The sequence below is a fragment of the Cebus imitator genome, unplaced genomic scaffold, assembly GCF_001604975.1.
Source record: "Cebus imitator isolate Cc_AM_T3 unplaced genomic scaffold, Cebus_imitator-1.0 Scaffold87, whole genome shotgun sequence".
Taxonomy (NCBI): Eukaryota; Metazoa; Chordata; class Mammalia; order Primates; family Cebidae; genus Cebus; species Cebus imitator.
Window position 1 is genome coordinate 2,191,647 of NW_016107402.1, and position 27,945 is coordinate 2,219,591.

Consider the following 27,945-nt stretch of genomic DNA (forward strand, 5'->3'; position numbering starts at 1 on the left):
CCTCCTGGGTTTAAGCGATTTTCCTGCCTCAGCCTCCTGAGTAGCTGGGATTACAGGTGTACACAACCATGCCCAGCTAATTTTTGTATTTTTAGTAGAGATGGGGTTTCACCACGTTGTTCAGGCTGGTCTCAAACTCCTGACCTCATGATCCACCCACCTTGGCCTCCCAAAGTAACCTGTCATTTTTAAGTCTGTTCCTATTGGTTGATTTTCTTCTCAGATATGGGTCATATTTTCCTGTATATTTTCATGTCTGGTAATTTTGTATTAGATATTGAACATTTTAAATTTTACGCGCTGAGTGCTGGATTTTGATATATTCCTGTAAAGAATGTTGCATTGGTTTTTTTCTGGCATATTTTTCAGTCACTTGTAGATCCATCTGACCCTTTCAAGCTTTCAAACTTTGTTATGGCAAGTCCAGAGCAGTTTTTACTCCGGGAATAATTTATCCCAACCAGTAGGCCATGACATTTCTGTGAACTCTACCCAATTCTTATCTAATACCATGTCTCTCCATTCTGGTTTATGGTAAAACGAAACATTCCTAGTCCTGTTTAAGCCCCAGAAATCGTTCAGCCTTCAGCCGTTTGGTGGGTATTTAGCCAGTCTTAGCTTCTTCTCATGCATGTGTAGATTACTGCTCAGCCAAAAACTTAAGGAGACTTCTCTTCAGGTTTTTGAACATTTTTTTTGTGCAGCTCCTTCCTTTAGGGTTCTCCCTATAAATCATAGCTTCTTTGGCCTCCCTGAATTCTTATTTTTATCTTCCCAACCCAGAAATCTGGAATTCATTTGGATTTCCTACAATATGGCCTAAAAAGTGACCCCAGTACTAAATGGGGGCAATTGTAGGACTCACCTTGTTTTTCTTCCTTCAGAGATTGTTGTACTGTGCATGTTGTCCAATGTCTAAAAAGAGTTAACATATTTAACTACTTTTTAGTTGTTAATAATGGCAAGGGCACAATTTAATTTTTGAAATTATTTTTCATTAGCAGACTTGGGTTTCATTTTGCCCATTTTTTCCCTAAGGATCTTATACTATTTGTAAATACTAAAGAGTAAAGGATTGAATAAATGATTTCATGCTCTACCAGTCCTTTCCCCCCAGTATTTGTTCTTTACTTTGTTCTGTCACCCTCACAGCAGCAATTTTCAACTTTTTTTGGTAGACAAACTATACTAAAAATGTGATATTTAACAGAATTATTGGCAGCATTCTTCAAGAAATCAAGAGATGCAAAACAACAGAAACAAATTAATAATGATCAAAGCACAATCATCAATCCAGCTTAACAATGAAGGGTCTTTTAGTGTCTATAAAAGCAGCCCCTAGGGCCTGGTGCAGTATGCCTGTAATCCCAGCACTTTGAAAGGCTGAGGTTGGGGGATAGCTTCAGCTCATGGCCAGCCTGTGCAACACGGTGAATCTCTATCTCTATAAAAAATATAAAAATTAACCAGGCATGGTGGCATGTGCCTGTAGTCTCAGCTACCTTGGGGGCTGGGGCAGGAGGATCACTTGAGCCCAAGAGGTCAAGGCTGCAGTAAACTATGTTCATGCCACTGTTCTTCAGCCTGGGTGACAAAGTGAGACCCTGTCTCAAAAAGTAACCAGAGTAGCCACTATTCATTTACTACTCCTCAGTGCTATGCCATCTTAGTAAGAACTATCTATTGCCCTAGCTTTAATAAAGCTGTTATTTAAAAATGTATGAGTGTTCTGGAATTATAAGTGATTAGAAAAATATTAAGCTTCCTGTTATATAGTAGTCCACCCTTGTCTGTCATTTCATTTTCCAGTTTCAGTTACCCACGGTCAACTGTGGTTTGAAAATATTAAATGGAAAATTCCAGAAATAAATAATTCATCTGTTTTAAATTATGCACCATTCTGAGGCATGTGATGAAACCTCACATCGCCTGGCCCCACCCCTCCTGGGATGCCAATCATCCTTGTCCAGCACATCCAAGCTGTATTTGCTACCTCATTAGTCACTTAATAGCCGTCTCGACTGTCAGATCCACTGTCATGTTGTCTCAGAACTCGTGTTCAAGGAACTCTTATTTTACTTAATAATGGCCCCAAAGGACAACAGTAGTGATGCCAGCACTTTGCACGTGCCAAAGAGAAGCTGTAAAGTGCTTCCTTTAAGTGAAAAGGCGAAAGTTCATGACTTAATAAGACAAGAAAAAAAACTGTATTCTGAGGTTGCTAGTATCTACAGTAAGAATAAAACTTTTTTTCCATGAAATTTAAAAGGGGGAAAAATTGGTGCTAGTAAACTATAAATCTACAGCCACAGAGCAGGATGAGTGCTTAGTTAAGACGGAAAAGGCATTACATTTGTGAGTGGAAGTTATGAACAGAAACAGTGTGATTGACAGTAATCAGTTTGGGTATGATCCACTGTTTCACTGGCATCTACTAGCGGTCTTGGAACTCATCCCCCATGAATAAGGGAGGACTACTGTAATACTAATGTATGTACTCTGTCAAAATTTAAGAAAATGTGAGAAATTACAAAAAAATTTTAAACAATCCCCCATCCTACCACCAAAAGACCACAGTGTTAATAATGCTTTCCGGTCTTCTCACTGCAGACCTGTGAAGTCAGGATGAGAGTAGGTGCAGGCCAGATGTGAACACAGCACCGCCCAGGTGTGCCTCACTGGCCCACTTGCTTGTACAACTGTTCGTGACAGGATGGCATGGGCCTAGAATCTAAGAAAGAGCAGCAAAGATATACCACCTTCCAAATCAACAATATATGTTTAAGCAATTCCTAGGTGAGGGTCAGTGCAGCGGTCCAGAGTATCCAGTCCTGGGTGCTATTAAGTGCTCTGCCACTTAATAGTTCTGATTTTAGATGAGCCACTTAACCTTTTGAGCCCATTTCCTCCTCCATAAACTGGGAGTGCCTACAGTATCTTGCTCTTGGGCTGATGCATGTGAAGTGGTTAATACTGCCTGTCCTGCAGTAGGCTTCTATTAATGTAGGGTTTTAATATATGCACAGGGATGGCATATAAACAACTTAAAATAACAGCTATCATTTATGGAAGCTGTATAGTACTAAATGCCTTCTGTGGAATACCTCATGCAATGTTTACAATAATCCAATGAAGTATAATCCCCATTTTTGCAGATGAGAAAACTGACGTTTGGTGGGGGGTTAAGTGACATGCCCAAGGTCACATTAGAAGTAAGGTGGGAATCAGGCTTTGAACTCAGGAAGTTTGACTTCTACTCACTCCTTAACTTCTCACACTAAATGTTAACTTGATAAATTTTGACATTTAGCACCCCTGAGTGGGTGTGATTGGTTCGTTATTATTATTTTTAGAGACAGGATCATATGCTGTCATCCATGCTAGAGTGCAGTGGTGCAGCCATAGCTTACTGCAACCTCAAACTCCTGGGCTCAAGTGATCCTCCCACCTCAGCCTCCAGAGTAGCTAGGACTACAGACATCTGCCACCACACCTGGCTAGTTATAAAATTATTTGTAGAGACATTGGTCTCGAAATCCTAGCCTAAAGTGATCTTCTCATTGGGATTGCCTTCTCACTGGGATCAAAGCACTGGGATTACAGGCGTGAGCCACCGTGCCTGACGTGGTTGGTTTTCTGAAGTTAGAATATTACATACAGTTTTCAAAATATAAAACAAACAAGGGATGGCTGGGTGTATATGGGTGGTTATATATATGGGAAATGTTTGACTCTCTTGAAGCAGAATGCTAGGTTTCATCAGAACACAGTTTAAAGACTCCTGGGGGAAGTTTACTGTTGGGCAGTTCTAATTGTTGGAAAGTTCCTTCCTGTATCAAAGCTGATTTTCTTTTTCTTTTTTCTACCCTAATTCCAACGTTTGAAACCAACTCAGAATAAGTCTCATTTTTCTTCCACATTGGTGATTTTCAAAATGCAAGTCATAGTCTACAGTCTTTTGTGAAGTTTTAGCTGTGGTGGGTCACAATGTAAAACGCATATACCATGAGTCACAGTCAAAATGTTCGATATGACTATTCTGCAAGAATTTGAAGGCGGTTGTCACACCCCACCACCTAAAGACTGATCTTCTCTGCATGGGACCTCCTTGGCTTTTGCCACAACTCCTCGCTGCACGGGAGCTCCTTTTCCTCACCGTACCAGGGCATCGACCTATGGTCCTGTCACCAAATTCACAAGACTCTCTGCACAAACCTTCTTAGGGATGACTTCCCTGACCACCCACTCTTAAGAAGTACCAACCCATCTCTCTCTAGCCCCTTACTCTGCTTTAACTTTTTCAAAGCACTTTTTACTACCCAACATTACATTGTGCGTTTATTACTTTACTTGTTTATGATCTTCCCGGATACAAAGTTCATCTCTAAATCTTCAGTCTATTTCCTGGCATATAGTATTTGCTCAATTGGCTGGGCATAGTGGCTCACATCTGTAATCCCAGCACTTTGGGAGGCTGAGGGGGAAGGATGGCTTGAGACAGAAGTCCAAGACTAGCCTGGGCAACAAAGCGAGGCCCTATCACTACAAAAATAACAATAATAATAATTGTAATGAGTAATTTTTTAAAATAGTATTTTATCCATAAATATTTGTGGAATGAATGAATGAATACTAGAGGTAGGCACATTTTGGTAATAGTGTGTACAGATGTGCTCATAATTCCTTCAGGATTTAGATTCTATAAGGACCGCTCATATGCTTACAACTATAGGCACAGTTTCATTTTATCATTTCATAATTTTTAAAAACGTTATATATGCTAAGTATTATCACATAATTACATTATACATGTTGCTGTACAGGGTATATCAACATGTGGTAAACTGTGTACGTTACTTTAGATGGAATATTTTGGATGTCCTGAGTAGTTTCCACTGTAGGTGATTTTTGTCTGCTCAGTTATAAGCATCTTGGAAGTAGTTTACACTTTTTCAAAGCACTCTCAGGTAAATAACCCATTCCATAGTTTTCACAGGCTGAGAAAGTGTGTCAGAGAGCTGGAAGGAAATTTAGCGGCGGGCTAGTGGCCACCAGATTCCAATCTCACCCTTTCGTTTTACAGACGGGTAAATCGAGGCCCAGAGCAGGGAAGACGTTTGCTGAGGGACACCCCATAAGCTGGGGTGGACCTGGGAGTAGAAATCAGGCCTTCGGCTTCCACCGACTGCCAGGCACAGAAGCCCTCCAGGTGGCTAAGCCAGATGGGTCGGACGCCCACGCCTCTTGCAGGAGCTCGGTAGAGCAGGCAGACCCTGGTTGTCACCATTTTTCAGGTGGGAACACCGAGGGCACGTCCCAAGGCAAGGGCACCTCCCACGGTGGCTTCTTCCCGCCCTAGGGCTCCACCTAGCTCGGCCCTGGAATTCCGCACGCAGCCGGAGGGCGTCCCATGTGGTGCGCCGCGTCCTCCTCCCCACGACCTCAGGGGCTGGTCCCCTCAGCCGGAACTGCCTCCTACCTGGTCGGGTCCCAGGAGCTGAATCTGGCCAGCCCAACCTCCCGGTCGCTATGGCAACCATAGGCCTAACATTGGCTAGCCCACCTTCCGCCCTCCGCGGGATAAATCCAGCCAATAGCATCCTCTGTTTCTGTAGCGTGAAAAGTTGTTGGCCAATCGTTAGAGGCGTTTCAAAGTCCTCAGAGACGCTGGCAGAATTTTAGGGCTTAGGTTAATTGTATCAGGACGTTTGGCGGGGTGGGGAACTAATGCATATTTATCTAGGTGACGCCTCAAAAATCTTGTGATAAACCAAAAGCCTTAGAATTTTGCTCACTCAAAAATCCTGCTTCAAGGAATATGCCTGAGAATTACCATTCATCCAAGCCCTGCTTCTAACAGCAAAAAAAGATTGACATGGGCGAATAGACAAGGGCAGCCACTTAATATTTATTCCAAGAACCTCTCTTCACACGCTTCAGGGCAGGGTGGTCACAGCGATCTTGTCACTTCCCTGCTTAAAGTCCTCCAATGGCTCCTCTTTAAATTTAGGGTGAAATCTGAGTTTGTTTTTCGACGGGGTCTCGCTCAGTCGCCCAGGCTGGAGTGCAGTGGCGCCATCTCTGCTCGCTGCAACCTCCGCCTCCCGGGTTCAAGAGATCCTCCCGCCTGCGCCTCCTGAGTAGTTGGGACCACAGGCGCTCGCCACCACGCCCGGCTAATTTTTAAATTTTTTTGTAGCGATGTTGCCCAGGCTGGTCTCAAACCCCCGGGGCTTAGGTGATCCTCCCGACCTCCTAAAGTCCTGAGATTACAGGCGTCAGCCACAGTGCCGAGCCCCAAACACATTATTTATAAACTATCCCCTGCCCGTTCCTCAGATCGCAGCCCCAAACCATATCTCCGGAAAAATCTCTCACCAGCCCTGCTGGCCTTCGGGCAGTTCCTACAATGAACCGGCTCCTTCACTCTCTCCCAAGTTCCCCAGGAGCTTTCCCTGCCCCAGGATCTGAGACCAGAACTGCCTCTTTCTCATTGTTGATGTCTGGGCCCAAATGACATTTCTTCATTTGTAAAACGGGCTTCATGTCTCAACTGGTGGCTGTGAGGATCTGAAAGCAAATGCGTGTACATAACAACGTGTGAGCAATGAGAAGCTTTTTGTCATCTGTTAATCTCCATGAGCATGTTGATTATCACAGCCGTTATAATTACGTGCATTATGGAAACACTAACCAAGCACTAGGCTCCAACAGGTGTTCCGAGAGGGCGGGAAAGGAGAGAAATATTTGGCCCCAAGTACTGGCGAGGGCTCTAGGGAGAGCTGGGTCTTCAAGGACGTTTTAGATTTGAATACTTGGTGAAGGTGTGGGGTAGGGGAACAGCAGGAGCACAGCTGGGAAGGTAGCTATGAAGTTAAGAAGGGAGGACACCTAGCAGGCTGCTAAAACCAGGCCCACCTGTCGGACAGGTGAGGGCGAGCAAATCACCTGAGCTCTCTAGGATAGGGAAACGGGGTAGAGGAGTCGCCGCAACATCCTTCCTGTGGCCGCTAGAGGGCCCCCGCTCCAGGTGAGCGCCAAGCTCTAGCCCCAGGTCGCTCCCCTACCCTTCAAGCAAGCTTTGCAGTGCAGCCAATTGCCGGGGGCTGTCCCGCCCATCCCCCTCCTCGCAGCCACTCGCCTGCGCGAAGTGCCTGCCAACTTCTGACTGGCAGGCAGTCTGGCAAATCAAATCGCGACCTTTGAAAGCAAAACACTGCAGCATCTTGGCAGCTCTGAGTCGGGAAGGGATCAGGGAGGCTGTGCCTCCGGGTTGCACAGAGTCCGAGTCATTTCTCAGAAGGTTTTGATAGGTGGGCCTTAGAGGAGACGCCGTCGGTGAGTAGTGATTAACAGTGGGAGGAAGGGGAATTGAATTTAGCCTTAGCTTTTTTCAGGAAAAAGCGAAGTCACCTAACGTCCCCTAGTGTACATACACTGCCTTCTTGCTGCCTCGTCAACCTGGGTCCCGTTGCCTCAGAATGCTCTTTCCAGTTTTGCCTCGAGACTAAGAGGAACGGGGGCACGGGCTACCTTAATAAAGGTGATGCCAGGCTCCACCAAACCAGGAAGTGACATGGAGTAACTTTGCCAGAATTTCTCCTCTTCGTGCCGAGCGGCTCAGGCTTCCTGGCGGCAGCAGATGGTGGAGTTAGCAGGTGGGATGAGGGGAGGCGATCTTGGTCTAAGCCCGCTTCTGGAACAGAGGTGCTGTCTCCTCGAGTCGTAGAGTTTCCAGCTCAATGGGAGGGGACGGAAGAATATAACCTTCTCGTGAGCCAAAGCCCAGAAACGGGAAGGTTAGCAGGGAACTGGCGCTTACCTCCAGAAGCCAGATCGTCAGGTGGTGGGGAAGAGGCAAATTCGAATACAGACCTTACCCTGAGCGGCCGTGAGCCCTGCTCTGTCATCTGTAAAACGTGGTCTGTGGAACTGATGGAATCCGTCATCGAGATAAGCAGAGGGTGGATGGAAGCAAAGCACCTAGTGAATTCTCATTCCTTTCGCCTGCTTTAAGTGTGAGGTGGCTGACAACGCAGAGCTGACTGCTTGCCTCTGGACATGTGTAGGTCCTGGAGAAGTGCTTGGAAACCCGGAAAAGAGAGTCACAGGCGAAGAATGTGTGTCTTATAAGGGAATACAGCTTGCAAAGGGTTCCTCCAGGCTTTCAGTCCGGACTCCTACCCAGCTGAGGGAGAGCCTTCTGTCTTTGCAGACAATGCCCCAGAGGCCTGGGAGTTCCCGAGGCAGAGAGGGAAGCTGCTTTTTAAAAGAAAAAATAAACCGCAGCAATGCCAACCACTACTAACAAAAGCCAGACCAGAAAAGCACTTGGGCAAACTCACTGGTCTAAAGGATGTTAGGCGGCCTGGGTTCCCACCATCCCCTTGACTGACATGTCCCTAGGGTCTGTTGGCTTTCTCTGACCTTCTGCGGGTAGGGCTGAGTATATCTGTTTGTTGGAGCTCTGGAGTTGTGGTTGATTAGGCCTTAGTAAGGCATTCTTGACTGTGAAGTGGCCACAGCAAACCAGGTTCTTAACTGGCCTGCATTTAGTCAGTCGGTTGGTATGTATGTAAGTCACTGTCAGGCTTGGGGCTAGATCTCAGCTGGAAGCAACCGAAAGGGTATTCCACAAATACCTCACTGGAGTTTGCACTCCTGTGCCCCCTCAACTCCATGACTGCTTCGTGGCTGAATGCTTCCCAGGGCCTCTCAGAGGTAGAAAGAGCCCTGAGCCACTCTTAAGGCTCTTATGATTATTAAAAATGCTTAAAACAGTTTTACAGAAATTTAACACAATAATGCTTTTCATGTGCACGTGAAAGTATAGTGAATAATTATGCTTTCCACAAGACTGCAAACACATATTCACAGGGTTTTGCAGTCAGGGAAGTCTAGTTGTGGGATGTGAATTACCTGATGAAGTTACCTGATGAATGCAAACATCTCCTGTCTGTACACTGGCTATATAACCTTGCCTGCAGGTAGTAGCAATAATTTAATCCTGGCGCCCTCTGACAAAGTGAACCAGGCCAAATGGTTTCTGTAGCTGTCCCTGTGCTAAACCTGCATCTGTTGTTTCCTAGTACTGGACATGATGTTTGCCTTAAGACCTGTGCATGTGCTGTTTACACCATGAACCAGGATTCCTGGGCCTAGGGCTGGATAGCAGAAGAAACTGGAAGCTGCAGGATACACAGGTGGCAGCTCCCTGAAGCCTCAGGTAGTGGCAGAAATTGTTTAGCTCACAGTGAGCCCTCAGCAAATATTTGTTGAATGAACGCATGAGAGAGAAAAATGAGCAAAATAAATTATTAAACAGGGGAGAATACAATTCATCCTAACAGCAGCTCACATTCATCGACCATTTGCTATGCCTGCATTTTACATGTATTGTTTCATCAAATTTTCATAACTGCCATGTGGGGTGGGAACATTATTATCTGTATTTCCCAGCTGCAGAAACTGGCTGAAAAGTTAAATGACCTGGCAGAGGTAAAACAGGTAGCATGTAGCACATCAAAAGCAATTTAAAACATTTTTTTCTATTAAAATAAACATAAACTATGCAGTAGAATACATTTTTTAAAAATATATACAAAGTCCTCAAAGAAACCCCTAACACTTTTAAGTAGGGTTTTGGCCATGCCTCCGAGAACACTGGGAGTGTACTTTCTCTTCTCTGTTTGGTAGAAAAGTTTTATAAGTGGCACATACCTGTAATCCCAGCACTTTGGGAGACTGAGGCAAGTGGATTGCTTGAGCCCAGGAGTTCAAGACCAGCCTGATAACATGGCAAAACTCTGTCTCTACAAAAAAATTAGCCAGGCCTGGTGGCACGCGTCTGAGGTCCCAGCTACTTGGGAGGCTGAGGGAGAATCACTTGAGCCCAGCCAGTCGAGGCCATGTTCGTGCCACTGCACTCCTGGGTGGCAGAGTGAGATTCTTTCTCCAAAAAAAAGGAAAAGTTCAAGAAGCACTGAAAATATAAGTCCAATGAAATTAACAGGGATTATCATCATTGCTAGGTTTATTTGAGGCCACATTGTTACCCCCACTTTACAGATGAGGCAGCTGAATCTCTGAGGGGCAAAGTTACCTGGTCACACAGGTTTTCTACGTCTGAGACCAGTGTTTCCTCACCTGTGTCAGGCCAACCCTTGGTAACAGGCCAGTTCTAACGTCTTCCACGGAAGTAACTTTTCTTTGAATTCTTTTCTTCCTAAGTTGAAACTTACATGGTTCCCTTTTTGTGGTAGTGGAATTTTTTTTTTTTTTTTGAGACCTGGAGAAGTAGACATGGTTAGTATTCTACTTCTTGTGCTCAAGAGCTATGGAAAAAGGGAGGATTTAAATTAGGATGCAATGGGAGGAAGGAAGCAGAGGAGAAGAGGAAAGAGGACATTTAAGAGCCAGGGAGAAAGCTTTGGAGATAGATGAGTCACGTTTTTATTAAGGGGAGGACAAAAGCCTGATAGAACTTGTTTTTAACCCCTAGGATTTGGATTTTGAAGAATTTGTTAAATGGCCTCACTTGTCACGGCCAGTTATGCTGTGTCTGAATGGTATTCTCTTCTCAGGTAACAAAGCTGGGCTCAGTGTTTCCTTGTCCATGCATTTTTAATGTTCCTCTCCAGCACCCTAGAGCACCGCAAGAATTGGAAAACACACCCCTCTCTGTGTGCCTGGGAAACACGGAAATAGGCACTTCTCTGAGCGAAGCTGAGGAGAATGCTGTAAATCAGCCAAAGGAGCCTCGAAGTACTCTTTTGGTGTGAGGAAGAGATGGCTGCTGGAGGGAGGTGAACACCACGAGGAGAGATGGCATCTACCCTGAGTCCCGCCTAGCAGCAGTTCCAGCCCCTGAGCCAGGCCTGGCACCATGAGCCACTAGACCACCATGGATGGAGCCCACAGCGCAGCCCTGCAGCTGCAGCAGCTGCCTCCCACAAGCAGCGCCAGCGCCGTGAGTGAGGCCTCCTTCTCCTACAAGGCAAGGGCTTTTGTTGGGTTTGGGAATTTGTATTTTTCTAACAAGAAAGTTACGCAGTGCTCTGCACTGGCTTATGGGGTCTGCATGCCTGTCACTGGCAGAAACAGGCAGGCCCTTCACACAGACAAGGGAATGTGTATTCCAAAGAAAAGAGATGCTCACTGAACTACATAAAAATAAGGAGGCAGAGGCTGAGTGCAGTGGTTCTCACCTGTAATCCCAGTTCTTTGGGAAACTGAGGCAGGTGGATCTCCTGAGGTCAGGAGTTCAAGAGCAGCCTGACCAACATGGAGAAACCTCATCTCTATGAAAAATGCAAAATTAGCCAGGTGTGGTGGTGCATTCCTGTAATCCCAGCTACTCGGGAACCTGAGGCAGGAGAATCGCTTGAACCTGGGAGGCTGAGGTTGCAGTGAGCCAAGATCACGCCATTGCACTCCAGCCTGGGCAACAAGAGTGAAACTCCATTCCTAAATAAATAAATAAATAAGAAGGCAGAGAAACACCATAAAAGGTAGAGAATAAAAGGAATGCATTCCCACTTAGATTTGATTTTTAAAAAATCATGTACTCTGGGCTGGGTATGGTGGCTCATGTCTGTAATCTCAGCATGTTGGGAGGCCAAGGTAGGAGCATCTTTTGAGGCCAGAAGTTTGTAACCAGCCTGGGCAATGTAGCAAGACCCTGTCTATACAAAAAATTTGAATATTTGCCAGGCGTGCTGGCATGCATCTGTAGTCCTAACTATTCAGGAGGCTGAGATGGGAGGATAGCTTGCGCCTAAGAGTAGTTTGAAGGTACTGTGAGCTATGATTGTACCACTGCACTCTAGCCTGGGTGACAGAGCAAGACCGTGTTGCTAAGAAAAAAAACAAATATGTGTGTGTGTGTGTGTGTGTGTGTGTGTGTGTGTGTATCACCTACTCTATTACTTGGGAATAATTTTCATTCATATTTCAGTGTATCTCCTTGTTTTTTTCTAGTAATTTGGGGTCACATTGCACATAAAGTTTTGCTTCTTGGTTGTTTAACTTGACCTTACTTGTGGAATATTTCCTCATATCATTGAGTAGTGACTGAAAGCAAACTTTTTGAATGATTGCCCAATAATCTGTTGAGCTACTATGTCAAAATGTGCTCCACAGATCCTCTATTGCTGGATATTCAGGTTGCTTCTAATCTGGAGTGGCCATATGAACCTTCTGGACGGTTAATCTCTGTGCTGATCTCTGATTCTTTCCTTAGATATAGTCATATAGGTACAATGAATAGTCGAAGGGAATAAACCTTTTTTAAAAAGGGGGTTTTAATGTCAAATTTAAGTGTTTCTAAACACCAACCAATGCAGCATCTGATGACTTGGATTTATTGAAAATTATTTTTTTAAAGATCAGAGAGGCTGGGCATGGTGGCTCACACCTATAACCTCAGCACTTTGGGAAGTCAAGATGGGTGGATGGCTTGACTTCAGGAGTTTAAGACCAGCCTGGGCAAACATGGTGAAACCCTGTCTCTACCAAAAATACAAATAATTAACCAGGCATGGTAGTGCACACCTGTGGTCCTAGCTACTTGGGAGGCTGAGTGGGGAGGATCACTTGAGCCCAGGAGGCAGAGGTTGCAATGAGTCAAGATCACACCACTGGACTCCTGCCTGGGTGACAGAGTGAGACCCCCATCTCAAAAAAAAAAGAAAAAGAAAAAAAAAAGATTAGAGACTGCTAAGACCCTAGAGCTAAAGGAGACTCTAGAGATCATCTCATCAAGCCTCTCATTTTATAGATTGGGACAGTGAGGCTGGGAGGTGAGAAGTGACATACTTCAGATCCTATAGCAAGTTGAGAGGCAGAGCTAGAACTGTTGTTAATTTTAGATAATCATGATGAACCGAATAATAATGACTAATATTTATTGAGCATGTATTCTATCCCAGGTACTGTGCTGAGTTGGTCACATGCCTTTCCTTGGGTAATCTTCACACTAGCACTATACAGTAGATCCAGTTTTCCTCTTTGGTAACATGGGGATCATAATAGTAACTGCCTCCTGGTGGTGGTGAGGACGAAATGAATTTATTCATGTGAAGCAGCACTTAGGCAATGTCCCACACATCATGGCCAACGCTTGTCAAGGGCTAGCAGTTACCACCTTCATCCCCACTTTAGTACAAGGAAAATGAGACACAGAGAGGTTCTATAATGGTCCTGACTGGCACAGCTAGTAAGTTGTGCAACCAGAATTTAAACCTAGGTCAGACCGGCTGCAGAACCCATGCCCCTAACTTTGGCGCTGTTCCGCCTCTCTGGTGTCCTGACTCCTACTGCCGCCACCACACCCCAGTGTGCCCAAGGAGGGGACTGTGCAGATCATTGAAGGGCTTTTGTCATTTTAATTCCATCTGACCAGCCAGGTGGAATATATATGGAAATTATGAACCTTTGTCTGGAATTAGACTCATTCTAGAGGCGAAGAGTGACTCTGACATTCTCAGCAGACTCTGCCTCACCGAGCAGTGAGTTTCAGAGCTAAGATGGCGTGATCATTTCAGCATTGGCATCTCGCTCCTTGATCTTCTTTCCGTGAAAGCTTGTTGTCTCCCCTTCCTATGTGGCTGCTATATTCATCTAGGGCTCTGTTGGGAAGAGTATCAGACTGAGGACTAGGAGACCTGAGTTCTTGGCCCAGCTCTGTCATCCCTGGCTATGTGATCTTGGGCAAGTGTCATCCCTTCTCTACGCCTCAGTTTCTGTCTCTGTAAAATGAAGAGGCAGAGTTCATAGATGGTCTCCAGTCCTGCCTAACCACCTGAAATACCTGGGGAGCTCAAGAATATGCAGATTTCTAGGCCTCAGACTCATCTCTCTCTGCCCACCCTTTCACCCCCTCATCTCTACCTGCCTGCAAATTGTGGTTTTGCAAAACTAAGCTAGAAGCCCAGAACCTGCATTTTGTAAAACCTCTTCAGGTGAATCAATCAGCCAGGTGTGGGAATTTCTGGACCACATGATCTACTAAGCTCCTTCCCACACCAGCTCCACCATCCTGAGAAATCGAGATCTCAGGCTACCACGTCTTAGTCAGCACTGATATTCAAAGTCAGCAAAACACTCTTTCAAGTAGGCAGTGACACTGTTCCCCTCCTTGGAGGTGTCTACTTGCTTCACAGAGCATTATTCAAATGGAGCAGGATTTCAAGTCAGAAAATACTTTTCCTGACTGGCCTTTTTATTAAAGTAGGGTATACATACAGAAAAATATACAAATGTTAAGCTCTAGATGTTAAATTTTAATGAAGAGGGTGCATATGTGTTATTGACGCCCAAATCAAGAAACGGAACATTACTAGTACCCGAAAGTCTCCTTGTGCCCCCTGCTAGTCACTTCCCTCCTCTCAGGGGTAATCACCCTCTCTTCAAGTCAGAAAACACATTGATGGATGGCACAGTCTTGACTTCAGAGGAAATTCAGGAGCTACTGGTCAGCCTGAGTGAATACCACCAGGGCCTTAAATATTGAAGGTGCTGAGTGTGTTCATTCTGTGAAGGAACCAGAGCATTCCATTCTGCTTTTGGTATTCAGAGTCTAAACCATTTCTAATGTAATGATAGAAGCTGTTCTCTTGAGTTATGGAGATGATGGAGTGACAGCATGGATGGCTAAGGCCATTGAAGAAGATTTTTGTTATTTACGTTTCCTAAAAGAAGGAGGCACATCATGCTGTGGAGGGCCTCATGGGACACACCAAGGTCAGTTGGTCAGAGGCAGAGAGCACGTGGGGAAAGCTTAGATCAGGGCCTTTATTGTGTTTTCTGTGGGAAAGGCATGGCAGGACAGGGAGAACAGTTTAGGACTGGCTGATTTGAAGAACTGTGGGTTGTCTGGTACATAGCCCTGGGCTGACGTAGAGCAGGGGAAATATTGACCTGGGTGTGCGAGTTTAATAAGGAGATGATTGCAGCTCTGGATTGGTTAGTTAGCATATGAAAGGCATGCTCCTTAGAATATAAAAAATCAGTTAATGCAATGGACCCTGTGAAGAATGGATGCCAAATGGTCAAATATAAGAATCTAAGAAAACTCAGAGCACTCTCCTTGATGAGATTTCTAGTAAGTTTCCATTTTAATCTCAAATACAATTCAGTTGCCTAGTATGGAGTATCTTCATGGCAGAGCAAAGATGAATAGGTCAAGGTGACTCTACCAAGGATGTTTGAATTGAGGTGAGGGGCAGGCAAGATTGTGATGATGCTTGAGCTGACTGAAGTACTGGGTGGGGTAAAGATGACCTGGGTCCAAATCCCCACTCTGTTCCTTCTTAGCTAAGTGACCTTGGGTGTAGGATGCATCCTCACAGAGCTCCCGTTATCTCATCTGAAGAATGATGGTTTTCATTCTTCCCTCCCAACAGCTGTGTGGATCAATGAAAAAGCACCTAACCCAATGTCTGCCCACATACTAGGCATGCAGGAAGCATGTGACTTGGAAATGCCACAGGGTTTCCAAGAGGAAGGTACACAAAGTAGAGGGGAAGGTGTGGTTAATTCTGTGTGGGGGTGGGGAGCGGGGTTTTAAGGGAAAGATGTCTCCTTTCTCCATTTTGTTAAGGCTAATTTGATTGCAAGGAGTAAAAACCCATTTTAGAGAAGCTGAGGCAAAAAGGGAAATTTTTATAAGGCTACAGGGTAGCTCATGAAATCCAGTGGTAGGGAAGACAGTGGGGCTTGGAAGGTGCTAGAACTCATACCTCCCCTTCAAAAGAGGGAAGACCTGAGTGGCCAGCTTGGGTAAGGTGTCCACCTGGTCCAGTGAGCGATGGCCAGGGAGTGCCACCCACCTGATGCCAGCTGGCAAACATGGTTTCTGAGGCTTTACTTTTACAGGGAGGTCTCAGAAAAGTGGTCATGTGGACTGGGCAGGCTGCCCCCAACTCATCTGTTACCTTTGGGAGGAGGAATATATTGAGAGACTCTAAGTCCAGCTTGATGGGTGGGATGAAGTTAGGAACAAACTGTTTGCCTTTGAGTTGCAGCCCTGCCCATCAGGGTATAAATTTTGGTTGTCGGGGAGGGCACTCTGCTACAGGGAGCCCCCAGGCTGAGCTGCCCAGGAAGCAGCTCCCAGCTGGACATTGATACTATAGAAGCTTGACCTCAGCCCGGAAAAGTCAGGCCTCAATTCTTCTATTGGGTGAGTAGACATTTCCTCTGAGCACCTACTCTCTCCAGCTTGTGCTGGGTGGCACAGGAGCTATATAGATCAAGCTTGTCCAACCCACAGCCCAGGATGGCTTTGAATGCAGCCCAACACAAATTCGTAAACTTTCTTAAAATGTTCTTAAAACGTTATGAGATTTTTTTTAGCTCATCCACAGCTGCCATTAGTGTTAGAGTATTTTGTGTGTTACCTAAAACAATTCTTTTTCTTCCAGTGTGGCCCAGGGAAGCCAAAAGCTTGGACACCCCCATATAGATAATCAAGACGGATCTTCCCTGGTTACAGTCTAGGAGGGAGGTGGGGAAGATACATTTTCACAAGTGTCTATCCCTCTAGACAGAATTCGACGCAAAAATAGAGATACAACAGACTGTGAAGAGCATGGCCTTTGGAATCAGAGACTTGGTTTCAAATCCTGGCCCTATTACCTTCTTATTTTTTTAGGAGACAGAGTCTCCTGTGTGGCCCAGGCTGAGTGCACAGTGACTGTAGCTCTCTGCACAAGCTCTGTTACTTTCTAGCATTATAACTTGAGGAAAATCATGTAACCCCTCTGTAGGTAGGTTTTACATCCATCCTATAGGATAGTTATGAGAATACCTGAATTTACAGAGAGCAAACTGAAGCTGCCTTGTACCACTCCCTGCTCCTGCCTTTGGAAATCCTACCCAGCCTTCCAGCGCAAGTATCACCTTTTCCATGAAGCCTTTGTCAGTCTTCCTGGCAATAAAATATAGGTCCTTCAGCCACACTTTCATAGCCAATTAACAATAACTATTGTAATCGTCATAACAAGAGCAGCTCACATTATTTACTTATAGGACGGGAACTAATCCTGTCTAATCCTCACAAAAGCCCTCATGAGATCAATACCCCATTTTACCTGTAAAGAAACTGACACAGAGAGGTTAATTAACTTGCCCATGGCCACACAGTCAGTGGATAGTGTAGCTGGGGTGAGTAACTTTGCCCTCACCTCACTTCTTTCACCAGTAACACTCCCCGTTCAGAGACTGCAGTGTGAGTAGAGTGACCATAGTCCTGGTTTGTGCCTCATGCCTGTGTATGTTAATGAGCCCCCTTTTAGTCTCAGAGTCTCCCTATTTTTTTTTTTTTTTTTTTTTTTTTTTTTTTTTTTGAGATACAGCTTTACTCTGTCACCCAGGCTGGAGTGCAGTGGCGTGATCTTGGCTCACTGCAACCTCCACCTCCCAGATTCAAGAGATTCTCATGCCTCAGCCTCCCGAGTAGCTGGGATTACAGGTGTGTGCCACCACACCCAGCTAATTTTCGTATTATTAGTAGAGACAGGGTTTCACCATGTTGACCAGGCTAGTCTTGAACTCCTGACCTCAGGTGATCTGAGGAGTCTCCATATTTGGAAGATATATGGTTACCCTAAATATAAGGCTCCTGGTAGTTGGGAGGCCTTACTTCCTTACCTATACAATACTGGGACCAGAGTGGTGTGGGGAGACCCTGACAGTCGCTCATTCTGTGACTTTGGCTGAGTCCTGGGCTTTCTTGGGTAACAGATCTCCACTGGGAACAGCCCCTGAGATAATCTGCCTGCCTTCTCCCCTCCCTTCCACCTCAATCGACACTGTTGATTCTACTCTGCCTTGTCAACTCAACAAACAGTTGGGAACCTGATTGGGTGTTGCCTCCAAAGAATCAGCCTGATCTCGCAGGGCCAAGCCTGGGGCCACCCGAAACATATTATATTGTAGTTCTCAGCCCTGCCTCTCTGCTGGGAACCATGTGTTCTGGGTTAAACCGTGCATGTGCACTTGAGAACGTTCCACCGCTAAAATACTCCAGTGAAGACATACAGGGTGGTTCCTCAGCAAAAAGATGAGCAGAATAGCTTGAGAAGGCTGCCAGCGGGGTCCAGAGGTGGAAGCTGGCCAGTCGCTGCCCCTTCCCTCCCTGCAGTAGAGGTCCAGAGGTGGAAGCTGGCCAGTCGCTGCCCCTTCCCTCCCTGCAGCAGAGGTCCAGAGGTGGAAGCTGGCCAGTCACTGCCCCTTCCCTCCCTGCAGCAGAACTGGGCACCCGCATTTATGGTTTCCAAGCCCAAGGTCTGGAGGAAGAGCTTGCTGGCAGGAGTCATCCTTGCCTCCCGATTGCCCTGTGCCACGCACTGCAGGGCACCTCATAGGTGTGTGCACAAACCTTGTAACCCTGGGCTGGTGGCAACTTCTTGGCCTGTCTTTGAACGCTCATAAAATTGGACTTGTCATCACTTCACAAAGGTTTGGGGGCATAATTACTGTTGATGAAACCCTTTGAAATGCTTAGGTGCAGTTATAGTATGCTATTGCTAATCACGGCTGTCTGTAACTGGTTATTACATGTGGACATTCATATGCTTATGGAAATGGCTTGTAAAAGAAGCCTCAGCCATTTGTGTCCTTAGTGGAAATGCAGCACTTACAAGGTTATTTTTTTCCTAATTGACTTTGCCACCTTTGAAGGACACTTCATAGAACACAATGGAGACAGTCTGGAGGAGTAATTAGCATCAAGAGGCTGGAAGTCGGGCTTAGATGCTAAAAACAGGACGCATAGTAACACCCATCTCATAGTGTTGTTTGTGGCCCTAAGGGGAGGGTGCGCAGAAAGGGCTTAGTGCACCATGTGCTCCATCAATACCAGCCTTTATCATCCTAGTAACTATCAGGGATCAGAAAACCGTACCTTAAAAAGAAAGCCTCGGCCGGGTGCGGTGGCTCACGCCTGTAATCCCAGCACTTTGGGAGGCCGGGGCGGGTGGATCACGAGGTCAAGAGACCAAGACCATCCTGGTCAACATGGTGAAACCCCGTCTCTACTAAAAACACAGAAAATTAGCTGGGCATGGTAGCACGTGCCTGTAGTCCCAGCTACTCGGGAGGCTGAGGCAGGAGAATTGCTTGAACCCGGGAGGTGGAGGCTGTGGTGAGCCAAGATCGCGCCACTGCACTCCAGCCTGGGTAACAAGAGTGAAACTCCGTCTCAAAAAAAAGAAAAAAAAAAAGAAAGCCTCAGAAGCAAAAGTTTCTCTCTGACCTTCTGCCCTCCTTTCTCTGGCCCCACTTCTCCACCAGGCTAGCCATAGAAACTGCAATCCCTCTTTCCCAAGACAAGTCATAGAAATCAGAACCCCTGCAGGCACTGAGGTGGCTCATGCTTGTAATCCTAGAACTTTGGAAGGCTGAGGGCAGGTGGCTAACTTGAGCCTAGGAGTTCGAGACCAGCCAGGGCAACATGATGAAATACCGTCTCTACTAAAAATACAAAAATTAGCTGGGTATAATGGTATGCACCTGTAGTCTCAGCTACTCAGGAGGCTGAGGTGGGAATATGGCTTGATCTCCAGAGATGGAGGTTGCAGTGAGCTGCGATTGCATCACTACATTCCAGCCTGGGTAACACAGTGACACCTTGTCAGAGAGAGAGAGAGAGAGAGAGAGAGAGAGAGAGAGAAGAACCTCTTTTCCCTAAAGCCAGCTATAAAGCCTAAAATATTACTCTAATTTTCTCCCCACTTTGTGTTATAAAAATTGGCCATAAGGAAATTAGCAGACCTACCTTGTCTGATTGTAGGTCAGAAGACCCTCATCCAGAGAGGGTCCTGCCTCATATAAGGACTGAAGGAATGCTGCAAGGAGACAGGCTGAGAAGAATCTGGACAGACAGGCCTCGCTGGGTTCCCCACTCAGTCGAACAGCATTAGATCAGGTCCATACTTTGTTGAACCTAAGCCTAAAAATGACAGTTTCTCCTGTGTCTTTGAGTCTTCACTCTGAAGGCTCCCATGTCACATAAAATGATGATCAAATAAATTTGTACGCCTTTTCTCCTATTAATCTGCCTTTCGTCAGTTGATTTTCAGCGAACCTTCCGAGGGCGATGCAGAAGTCCTCCCTTGGCCCCTGCATAACATTTTAGCCTCCAATGTTTTTGCTGCCTGGATGGGTTCACCCTTGTAAGGTTTACAGTTTTATTTCTGGGTCCCACCCTTCCCTGCCCCACTCCCTGACTTGTCTCTGTGGCCACAGTGGCTTCCCTCTGCCTTTCCTCAGCTCTGTACTTCCACTGGTGGTGGGTTATTAACACATTCTCAGGCTAACACCTTCACAGAATCAATCCTTGTGGATTTAGTCCACCAATCATCCAAGGCCATCTCATCTTGGTCTCTTGGGGTAAAATAAAATAGCAGCTACCAGTTATAGGTGGAACCATGTGAAACTACCATCTTTATGTGTCAAAAATGGTTGAATATCAGCTGGGCATGGTGGCTCATGCCTGTAATCCCAGCGCTTTGGGAGGCTGAGGTGGGCGGATTACCTCAGGTCAGGAGTTCAAGACCAGCCTGGCCAATATGGCGAAACCCCGTCTCTACTAAAAATACAAAAAATCAGTCAGGTGTGGTGGCACACACCTGTAATCCCAGCTACTCAGGAGGCCGAGCTGAGAGAATGGTTTGAACCTGGAAGTCGGAGGTTGCAGTGAGCCGAGATCATGCCACCGCACTCCAGCCTGGGCAACAGAGTGAGACCCTGTCTCAAACAAACAAACAAATAAAGGTTAAATATTGGCAATTTCATAGGGTTCACCCTAATTCTAAATACTGAGGTGAGTGCTTTCTCCAAATTGTCTCAGGAGGTCCCCACTATAGCACTGGGAAGCAGGCACTGTCTCAAACAACTAGCAGAAGAAACCTAGCCATAGAGAAGCAAATCTTGGCAGGCTGCTCTTAAACCTGCAACTGTGTGACCCCTCAGGGTCTCTGAACAGCCCTCGTGGGGGTCTCAGGTTTCTGCACAACTCCTAGGGCCTGTTTCCAGGTCTCCTTAGTCTCCCATAGTAGTAACAAAGCACCTGTGCAGTGTCCTTAGAACCAAACCAGAGTCCTTTTGTCTGCTGCATGCCCAAAGGCAGTTCCTGTGGAATCGCTGCCAGCTAACTCTCTGTAACAGGCACTCCTCATTAGCAGAGGATAACTGAATCACTGGGCTTAAGCTGCCATGCTGCCTGATCCATGCCTCTCAAGGAGGCCGATGAAGTCCTTGCTTTGTATTCTCCATAAGGACCACGTTTAATGCAGAGCTTTCTCTGAGGCCCTCAAACTTGACCCTCTAAAGAAACACCACATATTTCTTTTTTTTTTTTTTTTTTTTGAGATGGAGTTTCGCTCTTGCTACCCAGGCTGGAGTGCAATGGTGCAATCTCGGCTCACCACAACCTCCACCTCCCGGGTTCAGGCAATTCCCCTGCCTCAGCCTCCCGAGTAGCTGGGACTACAGGCGCAGGCCACCATGCCCAGCTAATTTTTGTATTTTTAGTAGAGACGGGGTTTCACCATGTTGACCAGATGATCTCGATCTCTTGACCTCATGATTCACCCACCTCAGCCTCCCAAAGTGCTGGGATAATAGGCATGAGCCACCGCACCCGGCCGAAACACCACATATTTCATCACTTGTTCTTTTTGGGTTTTTTTTTGTTTTTTTTTGAGGTGGAGTTTCACTCATGTTACCCAGGCTGGAGTGCAATGGCGCGATCTCGGCTCACCACAACCTCCGCCTCCTGGGTTCAGGCAGTTCTCCTGCCTCAGCCTCCCAAGTAGCTGGGACTACAGGCATGCGCCACCATGCCCAGCTAATTTTTGTATTTTTAGTAGAGACGGGGTTTCACCATGTTGACCAGGATGGTCTCGATCTCTTGACCTCATGATCCACCCGCCTCAGCCTCCCAAAGTGCTGGGATTACAAGCGTGAGCCACCGCGCCCGGCCTTTAATTATTTTTTATTTTATGACCTCTGAGTGTTCAAGTGAAATGATTTCTCTTTCAGAAACATTGTCCTAATAATGTCACTCGGTGCCTCCCTGTCATCTCCAAGCCCGGGTCCAAGGTCTTGGAATAGGGCTTCTCTGGTTTCTCTCCATCTTCCCTGGACCCCTGCCTTACTGCTCAGTTCCCCGATCCCATTTTTCCCTGAGTCTTTCCCCTTACACCAGTCATCTTTCTCTTCCCCAAAAGTACTATGCTGGTTCCCACCTCCGGAGCTTCCTATAGGTTGTGGAATGGCTTTCTCCACCCCACCCCTACCATTCTAGGTCTTCAGGTCTCCCTTCAGAAATCATTCTTCAGAGATGTCTTCCTTGACCATCCCACAACACACACACTAGATCAGGTTCCTGTCATGTAGAGTACCCTGTACCTCTCCTATGTAGCCCTAACCACAATGCGATCAGTTCAATGTATATTATGTGAGGACAAAGGCAGGGCATGGCACAAACTAGGCACTGAATGAATACATGGCTAGAGTACCATTCCTCCCTTCTCTGCACTTCTGTTGTTCTTGTGCCCATCTCTAATAGATTATAATATTTTCTGTATTCTGCAGTAGCCTGGGAGTCACTAGGTCAGGAACCAATTCCCCAGCTCCTAATAACAGTGACTTTATATATTACGCAGTTTGACATAATAGTTATGAACTTGGGCTCTGGTGTCAGACTACCTGGGCTCCCATTCTCCTTCAGCCACTTCCTAGCTACCTCTTATCCTCTGTGCCTCCGCTTCCTCAATATAAAATTAGATGATAATAGTACCCTGCCTTATAAAGTTGTTAAGAGGATTAAATGAGTTAACATATTTGAAATACTTAGAGTAATACTTGGCACATAGTAAGTGGTTGATAAATGTTACTGTTTGTCATTATCATTGTCGTCATCATCTCTAATCTTCACAAGCCTAGTCTGTCAGTTTCCAAAGGCTGAGCTCTCTCTAGTAAACTCCCCTGGCATGTGCCTAACACACAGGAGGTTCTCACAATGTCCTATTGTTGAATGATGGATGATTCTATGATAGCTAATATTTGTTGAAGTCTCTGAGAATTCCCATAGTAAAGAAATCTATATCCGTGAACTCTGACTTGTGCTAGGAACGGTGCTTTGTCATTTCTATGGATTTATCTTGCTTCATTCTTGCAGCTCCCCTGAGGAGGAAGTACTCTTAATCACTCCATTTTACAGTTGAGGAAACAAATGTCCAAAGATATGTCCAAGTCACAGCGTCATGAAGGACAGAGGCTGGATTCAAGGTGGTGTCTGCCCGCCTCTAGAGCCTAACTGCTGAATAACCACACTTCACACACTGATAATGCTGGAACAGTTCCTTAGGATTATGATGTCTTCTGAGTTTCTGCAAGATACTGTACTTTGTAGGTTGCCTTCTGCAGTCCTCTTCAGTCCACAAATATTGTTTGAGGGGATTGGGTATGCTCTGCCTCAGGACGGGTACCATGTGAAGGTTGGAAGAGGCTAGGCATGAAAAAAAAAAAAAAAAAAAAACTTAGGCTGGAAGTCTGAGAGCCTAAATTTTAGTTATGGCCTTTCCATACTGCCTTTGCGACATAATATTGAGCCAGGTAGTTCAGGTCTTGGGCCCAGAGTAAATTCCACCTTTGACATTCCACCTGTTTCTCAGCATTCTCTCAATTATTGCCATTCATTTGTGCTTAGATTAAGTCATTTATTCAGGAAACATAAACTGAGTTCCTTCCATTGATTGGGAGAGAAAAGAGAGATATGGAGACTCCAATTAGATATCATTTCTAAATGAAAGGAATGCAGAATTCTGTCCACCCATATCAGATGATTAAGTTTTAAAAGGAATTAAGAAATCTGTGACAATAATAGCATAATGGGTGGGGGAGAGAGATGGAACTATATAGAAGCAAAGTTTTGTATACTACTAAAATTAAGTTACTATTAATCTGAACTAGATTGTTACAAATTCAGGTGTTAATTATAATCCTCAGCACAACCATTACGAAAATAACTCTAAATATATAGTAAAATAAATGACAAGGGAATTAAAATGGTACACTAGAAAATATATCTATTTAACACAAAAGAGGGCAGTAATGAATAAATTGAGGAGCCAAAAGAGACTAGAGAAAACAAGTAGCAAAATAGCAGAAGTCCTTTCTTATCACTAATTATTATTAAATGTACGTGAATTAAGCTATCCAATTAAAAGGCAGAGATAGGCAGAATATGTATTTTAAAACATTAAAGTATGTGCTGTCTACAAAAGATTCCCTTTAAATTCAAAGACACAAATAGATTGAAAGTAAAAAAAAAGGAAAAAAGTATTCCATGTAAACAATAACCAAAGGAGAGCTGGAGGGGCTATACTAATATTAAACAAAACAGACTTGAAGATAAAATTGTTACAAGGTACAAAGAAGGACGTTATATTATGATGAAGGGGTAAAGGGTAAATTCATCAAGAAGACATAACAATTGTAAAATATATGCACCTACAGAGCCCCAAGATACATGAAGCAAAAACCAACAGAATCAAAGGAAGAAATAGATAATAATAGCCGAAGACTTAAATAGTGAATACCCCACTTTTACTAATGGATAGAACAATTAGAAAATCAGGAAGAAAACAGAAGAAGACTTGAACAACACTGTAAAGCAACTAGACCTAACAGATATCTGTAGAATATTCCACTCAACCAAAGCAAAATACAAATTATTCTCAAGTGCACATGAACATTTTCTGGGATACAGCATGTATTAGGACAGAAAATAAATCTCATTAAATTTAAAAGATTGAAATTATACAAAGTATATTTTCTGATCACAGTGGAGTGAAATTAAAAAGGAAATTCACAAATATATATAAATTTAACAACATACTCCCAAATAACCAAGAAGTCAGTGAAAAAATCACAAGGGAAGTTATAGAAACTACCTTGAGACAGCTGATCCTAAAATTCATGTGCAAGTGCAGGGGATCCAAAATAGCCAAAACAATCTTGGAGGAAGAAGAACAAACTTGGAGAACTCATACTTCTGATTTCAAAACTTACTACAAAACTGCAGTAGTCAAAACAATATGGTACTGGCATAAAACAGCCATATAAGTCAATGGGATAGAATTCAGAGTCTAGAAATAAACCCACACATCTATGATCAATTGATTTCAATAAGGATGCTAAGACTATTCAATGGAGAAAGAATAGTCTTTTCAACAAATAGTGCAGAGATAACTGGATATCCACACGTAAAAGATTGAATGAAATTGGACTCCCACCTCATACCATGCATAAAAATTAACTCAAAATGGATCGGAGAGCTCAATGTAAGAGCTAAAACTATAAAATTCTTAGAAGAAAATAAAGGTAATCAGGTCAGGCAACGGTTCTTATCTCTTTTAGTTCAATTCCTCCGTTGCTGCCTTCTTTTGTGTTAAATAGATATATTTTGTAGCGCTCCACTTTAATTCCCTTGTCATTTCTTTTACTATGTATTTTGAGTTATCTTGTTAATGATTGTGCGGAGGATAACAATTAACATAACAATTGAGTTCAACTCAATACCAACTTAATTTTAGTAGTATATGAAATGTCACACCTATATAGTTCCATCTCTCTCCCCCACCCATTATGCTATTATTGTCACAAAATATGACACCAAAAGCATAAACAACAAAAAAGATTAGACTTCATCAAAATTTAAAACTTTTCTGCATCCAAGGTAGAAGTCTAGGCTGTCTGTGTGCTTTTTGATGACACCATGGGGAGGAGGACACCTTGCCACTAGCTCCCTACTTAGCCTTCCTTGATAGTCCCAGCAGGGGATTTGGGGGGCTGACTTAGTCCATTTGGGCTGCTGTAACAAAATGCCATAAACCAGATAGCTTATAACAACAGAAATGTATTTCTCACAGTTCTGAAAGCTGGCAAGTCCAAGATTAAGGCATCAGCAGGTTGGGTGTCTGGTGAGGGCCTGCCATCTCACAGACAGAACCTTCTCCCTGTGTCCTCACGTGATGGAAGGGACGAGGGGCCTCTCTTGGGCCTCTTTTATAAGGGCACTAATTCCATTCATAAGGGCTCCACCCACATGTCCTAGTCACCTCCCCAAAACACCACCTCCTAATGCCATCCTCCCCTTATGGGTTAGGACTTCACCATAGAAACTTAAGGGGTAACAGGCTCAGACATTCAGAGGTACATACAGGTGCCTTGTTCTCTGTGGTGTTTGCAGTAGAGAGGTTATTGTCTAAAAGTGTTTTTTCTTGCCAAGCTTCTCATCCACTTGTCGTATGGTAGTGAGAGGAGGCTTTTCTTGGGGCTTTTTTTCCCCGCTCTACCCCTTTTGGTATTTCCAGAGTGCTGGCTTCTTCAGCTACAAGTTTGGTATGTATGAGGCAAAAAGAACACGCAGGGAGCTCACCAACATGCCATTCCTGGGGTCCCAACTTTTCTAGTTTGTCTGCCTTCTTCTCTCTGCCTTCAGAATCGTCTTATGTTTGTCTTATATGTGACGACCAGGGTTTTAGTTGTACGCAGCAGAAAGAATAGGGAAAGTACATCTACTCCATCTTCCCCGAAGCAGATGTTCTGTAATTGACTTTTCAAATGGAAAGTTATAAAATAATTTTATTGTATGCAAGGAGCATTAAAATATTGAAATTAAGATTCATTATATTTGTAAATACAATTTGTTAGTTTGTAAGAATTAGTTCTGTTGTAAGGTTTTATTTCAAAAAACTGGACTTGCAAATGTACTTGAAAAACATATTTTTTTTTTTTACAAAATAAAAGCAGATCACCCTTTTTGTCCACCAAAGCCATGCCTCTAAGAAAGGGGAAGAAAAGACCCCACTCATGTTTATGAGAAGTTGGAGTAGTAATAAACATGTCCCAAACTGGTTTCCAGGAAGTGTTGATTCCTTTAGGCTTTTTAGTTGCAAGTAACAGAAACAAGTTCTTAAGCAGAAGGCAGGGCTGTTCCTGGCTTCAGGAAGGTCCGGAACCAGGATGGCTCCAGGGTCCTGGGGAGCAGCAACTAATTGTTCAGGCCTCACGATGGGCTGAAGGGAGCCAGCCTTTCTTCAGCCATTGTGTTTCTCAGTCCAAGATCTGGATCCCAGGGAAAGAGATTCTGACCTCTGGCTTGGGTCACACTTGGGCCACGCTTGGGCTATGATGTCCAGGGAGGATGGAGCACTGTGAATGACAGTTTCAGTAAGACTGTATTCAGTGGGGAAGGGGCAGAAGGGGAGAGTCCTCCCCAGCAAAATCAGGGTGCCGTTTATTAGAAGAAAAGGAAAGGATTAAAATTCTAGTCAAGTGAGAATCATAGATGTTTACTACAGATGCCAGCGGCTGGATTCCAAGTTAAGAGTTCTAGAGCCAATTAAGTTTGAGAACCTGAGTTAGACAAGAAGAAATTCCTCTGAGAGCCTCTAACATGCTCTGGGAGCCTCCCAGCAGGGGTAGAGGATGCGTTGCCTTTAACTACATGGTACTTTTCTTGCCTTGGCACCCCATTAACATATTAGAATCTCTGGGAACTCAGCTGGGGATGGGCAGGTCTCTGCAAGCCTTTTAGCTCTGAGATCCCATGATCCTACATGAAGGATGTATTCTGCCCGCAGGTGGCTTTATTCCATCTTGCTGCACATCACATGAGTCGTAATCAGTTCCCAGCTCTGACCTTTTCCAGATGGGGGACACATCTCAGGTGTAGTGAGGTGGTGGCAGAGCTGGGACTAGAACTGGGGTCCCCTGGCTCCATGTCTTTCCGTCTACGGCGGCGCTGTGCCTTGCTGGGAGAGAAGTTAAGGACAACTGTCCATGGTAACTTCAGTTGGTGGGCCTCCCTCTAGGTCCTCCTGCCCTTGCCCGTCCCTGGCCAACTGCTCCTTCTCAGGAAAGACCTGC

General features: G+C 44.9%; 2 protein-coding genes across 5 annotated transcripts in view; one reads left to right on the forward strand and one right to left on the reverse strand.

Moving 5' to 3' along the window:
- The window catches only part of STPG1 (sperm tail PG-rich repeat containing 1), a 58,092-nt gene extending 52,483 nt beyond the window's left edge, over window positions 1-5,609 (reverse strand). The window contains exons 1-3 of one of the 3 annotated variants that reach the window (XM_037740656.1): window positions 5,480-5,569; window positions 2,613-2,731; window positions 866-915 (exon numbers count right to left, since the gene is read on the reverse strand). In XM_037740656.1, the coding sequence (XP_037596584.1) occupies window positions 866-903 (38 nt within the window). In that variant the 5' untranslated portion in view covers window positions 904-915; window positions 2,613-2,731; window positions 5,480-5,569. Of the gene's footprint in view, window positions 1-865; window positions 916-2,612; window positions 2,732-5,479 lie in introns of all 3 variants that reach the window. The other 2 variants (XM_017534568.2, XM_017534569.2) reach the window with 2 other exon arrangements.
- A 1,591-nt stretch (window positions 5,610-7,200) lies between these two features.
- The window catches only part of NIPAL3 (NIPA like domain containing 3), a 54,844-nt gene continuing 34,099 nt past the window's right edge, over window positions 7,201-27,945 (forward strand). For both annotated transcript variants that reach the window (XM_017534570.1, XM_037740657.1), the window contains exons 1-2: window positions 7,201-7,338; window positions 10,641-10,996. In XM_017534570.1, coding sequence (XP_017390059.1) covers window positions 10,904-10,996 — 93 coding nt within the window. In that variant the 5' untranslated portion in view covers window positions 7,201-7,338; window positions 10,641-10,903. The remainder of the gene's footprint in view (window positions 7,339-10,640; window positions 10,997-27,945) is intronic.